The 8,748-nt window shown below is 44.3% G+C and overlaps 1 protein-coding gene across 3 annotated transcripts in view; it reads left to right on the top strand.

Moving 5' to 3' along the window:
- The window catches only part of LOC109513028 (protein FAM19A1-like), a 40,223-nt gene that overhangs the window by 21,485 nt on the left and 9,990 nt on the right, over window positions 1-8,748 (top strand). For all 3 annotated transcript variants that reach the window (XM_019865228.1, XM_019865227.1, XM_019865229.1), the window contains exons 3-5: window positions 3,805-3,945; window positions 7,008-7,132; window positions 7,263-7,352. In XM_019865228.1, the coding sequence (XP_019720787.1) occupies window positions 3,805-3,945; window positions 7,008-7,132; window positions 7,263-7,298 (302 nt within the window). In that variant the 3' untranslated portion in view covers window positions 7,299-7,352. The remainder of the gene's footprint in view (window positions 1-3,804; window positions 3,946-7,007; window positions 7,133-7,262; window positions 7,353-8,748) is intronic.

Here is an 8,748-nt window from a genome sequence, read left to right as displayed (position 1 = left end):
ACCCCACCTTCCTGCGAAACATTTACGACAAACATCCGCTAGCGACTCAATGGCAGAACAACATCAAGTCATTTTAGTTGAAAAGGAGTTGATGTACCTGCTCGGGAGTGCGTTAGTTTGATTTTAATATATTCACTCTTCAGAGGTGATGATTTCCAAATATAGAGTTATCTCTGCTCTGTTTGCTACCAACAAGCAATGCAAGTAAATTCTGTTGAGCTGCGTGTTTTTTAATAGATCAAAGACGGAATCTGGGGCTGTCTTCTGCAATTACGGCAATGCATTCAGAAGAACAAACCCCTGTGGGCTGTTGTTTTCAAATGATGCCCCAGTGCTTCCTCTGGCACATCACCATTAACGTTGCCCTTTTATTGAATGCATCAGACAACCAGAAAGAAACATTCTTCCAGACCAGCTCCAAGAATTCAGCCCAGTGGCATCTTCTTCCCAAATGCGGAGAGTAAATGTGAGCATGTAAATTCATTCTCTCTTGGTTGTTTCGTTGCTTTTTCGGAAAAGCAAAATGTGTCCGGGTGTCAACCGGCATCTGTTAACGTGTATCATGTTTGGAGTCGGTTCACTAACACCTGCGTAAGCGTCTCACTTTTGGTAGAATATGAACTGAAAGTGTCCTTTTACTGGTTGCTTCCCATATAGCAATGCCAAGCATATCGTCGAGAAATGGCAAGTCAAGAAGAACACTGCAAGTCCCTCGCATAGCCACGTGAAAGCTTATCCAAATGGGCTGATAAGTGTGAGGGTCGAGTGAATCAAGTGCATGAAAGTCGAGTGATCTACTTCCCTCCTGCAGGTCAAGTGGGGCTGTGTTGACTAATCCCCATGATGGTACAATTATGTCAACACAGAACTATTTGCTGCTTGAATTCAAGCCGCTTTTTGGCTGATGTGGGTTTTTGGGGCTTGGACTAATATTCTTGTCATATTGCTAATATAAAATATCAGTGAGGAACCAAAGACTACAGGAAGAGGGAGTTTGGTTTTGCTTCTAACTTCTCTTCAATTAAAGTTATGGAATGACACAGCGAATATCATTGAAAACATTGCAATGACTTCAATTGGCTGGCAACTACTTGAGGGTGTACCCCGCCTACGGCCCCAAGATGGCTGGGATAGGCCCTCCTGAGGAGAGGTGGATCAGATAATGGATGGATTTGCAATGGAAATTATATTTCAGCTACCAACCAGTATAACTGCTCAGATGATTTTTGGGCTAGACTTTTTCTTTTGTTCAAGTCACAGGTGTGTCTAGTGAGTTTGCGCGCATTTGGATCAAGTGCACATTAGCCCCCCACTTCATTCATTTATTGATTTACTTTGTAAGCCTTTTGGAAATATTTCTATATCAAAGCCTAATGCTGAGCAGTGATGCAGTTTTGATGGATGCACTGATTAGCGTCAGACGTACATAATAACAGCAGTGACAAAGAAATAAGCTTGGCCAGCCGCAGCGGACTGTCCTGGCTCCATTCCTGTTCACTCTCTACACCTCGGACTTCAGCTACATCACTCCAACCTGCCACCTTCAAAAGTTCTCTGACGACTCCGCGATCGTCGGCCTCATTACAAAAAGAGATGATCGGGAGTACAGGGGACTGACGGAGGACTTTGTGGACTGGTGCCTGCAGAATCACCTCCAGATCAGTCCCGGGAAAACTAAGGAGTTGGTTGCGGATTTCTGCAGGAAACAGTCCCCACCTGCACCGATGAACATCCAGGGTACGGACATCGAGAGGGTGACTTACTACAAGTACCTGGGTGTTCTTTTCAACAATAAACTAGACTGGTCTACCAACACGGACGCTCCGATCAGGAAGGGGCAGAGCCGGCTCTTCCTACTCAGAAAACTGAGGTCTTTTGGAGTTCAGGGGTCACTCCTTAAGACCTTCTATGACTCTGTGGTGGCTTCAGCCATCCATTATGGCTTAGTCTGCTGGCCAGGCAGCATCTCAGCCCTGGACAGAGAGAGCCTGGACCGACTGCTCAGGAGCTGTCCTGGGCTGCTCTCTGGACACTCTGGAGGAGGTGGGCAACAGGAGGATGCTAGCCAAGCTAGAAGCTATGATGGACAGACCCTCCCAGCCCCTCTAGGCCGCCCTGACAGCACTGGGCAGCTCCTTCAGCTAGAGACTGATACACCTATGCTGCAAGAAGAAGAGGTACCGCCGCTCGTTCCTGCCGACTGCTGTCAGGCTACTGAATAAATGCACCTGAAAACCTGGACTCTCGCCCACTCACCCATTGTAAATAGCACAGCCACCTTTTGCAGCATATACACAATTGCATATATGCTTATATCTTATATTTTGTATTTTTTATATTGCATTCTGTACTTTGTACAGTTGATTTTTTGTTTAAATTTTATTTTGTGCATGCAAATACTTGTTTTCTACTTGTTCTACTTTCTTCCCTCCAAACTTTGCTGCTGTAAATTGCGGATTTCTCCACTGTGAGACATTAAAGGTTTTTCTTGTCTTATCATTTTATTGTCATGTGGGTTCTATTGGGGCAGTGGCGCAACGGATCATTGTTTATGTAGTTCCCAATGCTGTTTTAGGCTGAAGCAGACAAAGGGTGTGTTTTTGGACAGAGATTTGCTGCTTTTAACATTTTTTTTATATTGCAATGTCACAAAACCGTTACTGTTTCATCCCTATTGAATGTAGGCCGAAAAGGATTTGAAAGTATTTGTTTCGATTTACATTTCACACAAAGTACAGCGCGTGGAATTGGGGTTTGATCTTGCAGTTTTTGGAAAAGACCTGTCTCCGTCATTGTAAAACTACCTCCAAATGGACGGTAAGATGCGCATGTATACACTGGATGTGTCTGCCCTGTGATAAGTGATGAGTTCAAGGACAGGCTGAATCAAGTGGGAGAGACAGCAACGTTCATGTGACCCTGAATAGGATCAGCACTGCAGGGAATAGATGAAGGAAGCAACCCGGCAGAATGAATACATAAGATTAGGACTGACCAAGGTTTTCGCTGCTTCTCGGAAAATCTTCTGCATTTGAAAAAAGTTTCAAAAGGAAATGTTCAAATACAGCAAGGGGAATCACGCAAACTGGAGCCCATTTGCCAAGGCGGCAGCTCCTTGTCAACTATCACTTTCGTGCCAATATAGAGTAGCTGCTCCACCTTTGGGCCCCCTCAGCCCTTTCTCCTCACAGCCCCCTTGATCTCATGTCACACTGGCGGCTGTAATTGTCACATGGTCCTTTTGCAACTCTCAGGAGTGGAGAGTCTGAACACAGCGGGTGGGCGAGGCCCGGCGGTCAAGGTGGTTCGGTCCGAGCTTCCCATCCTTTGGGGTGCAGCTCGTAGCTCGGTGATAATTGCACAGCGGGGCCTATGTCCATATTCATGATGACCCTGAAGCAGACCTCTTCTCCTACTAATAGGACTTTTTTTTCTGTACGCACGCACACACGTCTCTTCATCATCACTCTTCTACATCAATAAGCTGCACAGGCTTTGACTCCTCAAAGAGTGTACGGCACGCACTCGTTATTCATGTTTACAGTGATATTTTGTCGTATTCTTGTTACAGGACATTACGCAGTCCATCTCAACGATGAATGTGAAGAGAATTTATGGATGAATATTGTGTGCGCCAGCATTTCACCTAAATCATGCAAATAAAAGGACAAATATGGTTCAATGGCTGAACCAAAAGCAAACCCAAAGCAAGAAGTTCTCGGGAAGCAGAATGTTGCTTGAGTTCACCCCCTGAGATGCCAATTTAATGTACTGTAAGTTGTTTTTTTTTTTTTCCCTTATCAGAGGGGGGCACGTGTGAAGTAGTTGCTGCTCACCGCTGCTGTAATAAGAATCGCATTGAGGAGCGCTCACAAACAGTCAAGTGTTCTTGCTTGCCGGGGAAGGTGGCCGGAACCACCAGGAACAGACCTTCATGTGTTGATGGTGAGTATGACTCTGTTACAGCATGTCTTGAACTACTGGGGCTGGCCCATGTCATTGTTTTAGCAATGCTTTGATGACTAATTCAGTGTTTCTTTTAAAATCACGTGAATTGAAATAGGATAAATGGGCAAGAATTTCCTTTTGGTCATGACTTTATTTTTAACTTTTTCTTGCATACCCATTTTGCAATGAAGAGAAGCGGTCTCTGACCAGCACAATAGGGTATGCGGGTAGCACGTCCGCTTTACAGGCCAGGGTTCGAAGTTGGAACCTCAGCTTGAGCCTTTCTGAATGACAATTTCCAAATGTGTCCTCGTTAGGGTCATGAAAGAGCCTGACATCTACAGTATTCCACAGTATTTGACAGTATTATATTCGAGGATATTTTACTGCCTCTTCAATGAACTAGCAAGTTTTCTGCTAACTAACAATAAAACAATAACAATGGCACTCCACATTTTGAAAACAAAAACTATCCTGCAAAACACATACATTCAGCACACCGTGTTTTAAATGTTACCGTGGCAGAGGACTGGACTGTAGGCCTGCTGAGCACCAATCTTGTTCTCTCTACGTATTTATTAGTCTGACGGGAAAGAATACATGAAATTGATGTCGAGTTTGAATGACAGTTTTCCCAACCTTTTTTGCACCAAGGACCAGTTTTGCACATTCAACAAATTGGCATAGAAATAAACAAAAATAAATGATGAACGGGGAAGTCACCCCAAATATTTTCTTCTCAGTCACATGTTCTATGTGCCTTCACCAGTCAAATCACCCATTTTCTGAAGCTGAGCCATGTTTGGTCGTTACCTGAGCCGTGAGCAACTGTGGGGTCATATTCACTCGACAGCAAGTGGCAAAATGGCCGCTCCCTGAGATGGACAAAAACTGGTGGATTTTGCTGCTGAACTCATATTCCAATATGAATCAGAATGCCGTGTTTACACTAGTGAAGGAGCATGGAACATATGATTGAAGAAAATTTGGGGGTTCACTTGCCCTTTAAAAATACACCTCGCCAGTACGCTACTAGTAGTTGATGTCATTGGAGAGCGAGCATGTTTGTTTTCAACAAACCGAACGGTCTTGTGTCGCATGAGGAAGAAATAGCCGGGCTCCTGCCGTCGCCCGACCTCAATGCTTGTGGAACTGCAAAATGTCTGCCCAACAAAGCGTCACAGTCATCATATATCCGTACGAGGCCGAGAGTACAAACGTAAACTGGCTGTGGACGTATAATTGCAGCCTAATTGAGCAGCAGTTAGCCTCAACAGCTTCGACTCTTACGGTGACCAAGTCTTAAAAGATTTACAGCATTGGAACCTTGAGAACTGTGGCGAGGAACAAGGGTAGTGGTGCAACGTGAAATGGCATTGGTATAATCACAATTTGATGTTAAATGGCTAAGAATGTCACTGTTTGCTCACGTTATAGATGCCGTTTATTACAACACACTACCAGCATCGCAACATTGCATCGCTTTATAACCCTCAAAGTGGCACTTGCTTAACAATACTGCCTTTGGTGTATACAGCTGTATGGATCCAAGAGGCGTGTTAAAATATTGGACTAAAAATGGAACCATGAGCAAATGTATCCTCAAATAGAATAAAAGCCGAAGTGAAATAGAAAGAGTGAAACAGGAGAAATGTCACATGTTTTTGGCGTTTGCCAACAATGTCTCATCTTAAACCATGCATTCCAGTTTATAGATACAATTCTTGTAAGCACGCAGTTGTCCGTGCAGTAACATTTTGGCGGCAAAGATGAAGCTTCCCTTTATGCCTCTGGTATGAATATTTTAAGACTCGTGGCGATCAGAATAGCGACCGGGTCCCAGGCTAATGGCCTACTGACTAACTCTTATCACCTCGTGTCAAGGGACCAGAAACCTCTCCAGTGTGGGGTAGACCTTCTCACCACTACACCACACATTTGACCACTGTGCCTCAAAGAGGACACACAACCCGATCGGAGACGGCACACATTCACAACATACAACTTTTCAAATTTCTCCCATCTGCCAGATGCTACAGAAGTGTCACAGCCAGAATTCTTCACTCAACCCATGACAAATATCTTGAACCTTGAATCCCTTCAATTGTCATCCCAAAACATCTTATTTTCATACTATCAGACCCAGGCAGATGCATGATGACTTGTGTTGCCGTGTTGGCCGGACAGAGCGTTATAGTCTGCCGACTCCAGCAGACAGGTCAGTCTAAACTCCTCCTTAAAATTGAAAGAACCCGATTATCTGAATCGCAATGAGTCAGCTTCAGGGCAAACAACGTCACTGTGGAGTGGTTAAGTCAGCTTGTCGGTTCAACCCTTTAATCGGCGGCCAATAAAAAAAATATACGTATTTTTTCCGACAGGGGAGCAAAAGCATCTGTCACTTAGGAAATGCCTCGTGCCAGAGAGAATTTGCCCTGGGATTATGTCACTTATGACAGCAGACAGTTCGATCCACGATGCCACTGTATGTGTGGCGCAGCATGAGCAAGAGTAGAAAAGCAAGCCCAAGTAACAAACATTGAACATACATACATACATACATACAATGGCAACATGCTTTGTCAAATGTCTGCTGCGCGATCCACACACAAAAAGGGCACACTGTTGACTGTGAAACCTCTCACCTGCAGCTTTCATCCTGACTCCCTTTTGCAAATATTCCTGCAATTGGCTGCAGCAATCAGAAGTGTGTCAATCTCAGCTTTGACAGACTCGCCATAGCACATTATGACCCATTAGTGTCTATTTGCCCTGTATTTAAGGCAATTTTCTTCTCCATCGGCACAAACGTGGGCCACATTATACTCACACCTGCCACTCAATCCGTGAAAAGCATCACTTTCACCAAAGCTGCATCGAATCAAGAAAGAATATAAAATTACGTAGAAAAAAAAAAAGTTTTAAAAAGTACAGTACAAGAAAGATGCCAAGCTTGGTTACTTATTGCCCACTTTGGGCTTTGGTTTTAAAATGCCTGGCTGGATTTGCAGTTTGTTGGACACCTACATTACTGTCTCGCTTGTCTTTACTGCACGCAGCGTCCATTGTAATTGGAAAGTGGTGGTGTGAGATGGAGCCTTGCCTGGAGGGAGAAGAATGCAAGACGCTCCCTGACAACTCGGGCTGGATGTGCTATGCAGGCAACAAGATCAAAACCACCAGGGTAAGATAACCTCGCTTGACCGCAAGAAACAAGACGTTAAGGCGGAGAAATGTAGGCTTTAGCATTGAATATCCGGTGGATATATCACAGTCGAACTAACACCCCATATGGCCTTTCTTCCCCCACCCAGAACACTCAGCCATACACAACGTCAGCTACATACTGAAGCTTGGCCAGAGGCTTGGACTTGAACGCCTCTGGTGCAAAGCTTGAATTGCAGGTAATTTCTGACACGAAAAAACATTTGCACTTACTATCATTTGTGTGTGAATATATACACACTGGCATTTGAATATACACTCGCTGGCTTTTACATTTGATACAAGCAGATGGAAAAGCAGGTTGTGGTGTCCGGAGATGCGGGTGACCCAACAGACGTGTCTTATGCATATGATTCGTCACGTTTTTCTCTGCAAAAATTTCTATGTACAAGCGCTGTGTGGTTGAACTCAACTCCATTCACTTCACGACCAGTTTAGCACATGGTGAACACTTCAAAACACTTCAAAAAAGATAAAACACACACACACACACACACACACACACACACACACACACACACACACACTGTACATACGCGTATGTGCATTGTGATTTTCGAGGAATGTTGTTAAAGTAATAATTTGAAAGTAGGGATGAACAGTCTATCTATCACACCGGTATTGCGAGTGGAGGGAATGACGTCATGTTCGTGGGTCCAATATCAACGAAACTGGACCAATAACAAGAGCTGCATCAAATCTACCAACATTACTTGGATTCCTGTCACTTTCATAGCGTCATCAAGCCTTTGCTGCATGACGTAGCACGTGAAATTCTTTGGTTTGTTTTTATTGTTATTTTCCTCCAAGCCCGCGCTACTTTGCAGACATGTTTGCCAGAGCTCTATGTTATCGCAACACCCATTCTGCTCATTCTCTGAAAAACAACAATGCGCAATGATTTGATGATGCGCATTTCAAGCCGAACCACATGGGCCCAGTCCATCCCAACAGCCAATCCGTGCCGAGAACATAATTTTCACATCACACGCAGGCTCTGCACAAGCAGACATGCAGCCAAATAAAGAAAATACAATAAAATTACCCACCGCCCCCACCCACACACACACACACACACACACACACCCACACACACACACACACAAAGACACACGGTGTGGTGAGCGGTGAAATAAAAACATTATGGGACATGTCATTGCGGTCTATGGAACTGAAAGGTATTGAACACTGTTTGATTTTATCTTTATTTTGTTGCGCATCAGATGTGCACCACATGCATGTGACGTGGTACCGGTAAGTCTGTTTTCGACGGCGTTTGGCTGACTCAGACCGCCTGGACGGGCCTAAAATACAGACGGACTAACGCACTGATGATTTCCCACGTCTGTGTTTAGCAATGATTACTTTATCCTACAATGTTCACTCCTGCACTGCATGCCACGTACGTGTGTATGTCGTGTTCTGTACAGTAAGCACATTCTCATGGGATGGTATTTGATTTATCTAAGAGTATATATACCAAACCGAACCGTGGATTTTGTGAACCGTTCTATCCCTAATATACGAGAATGTGTGTGTGTGTGTGTGTGTGTGTGTGTGTGTGTGTGTGTGTGT

The sequence above is a fragment of the Hippocampus comes genome, unplaced genomic scaffold (genome assembly GCF_001891065.2).
Source record: "Hippocampus comes isolate QL1 unplaced genomic scaffold, H_comes_QL1_v1.1 scaffold124, whole genome shotgun sequence".
Classification (NCBI taxonomy): domain Eukaryota; kingdom Metazoa; phylum Chordata; class Actinopteri; order Syngnathiformes; family Syngnathidae; genus Hippocampus; species Hippocampus comes.
This window is presented reverse-complemented; position numbering and strand designations above follow the sequence as displayed.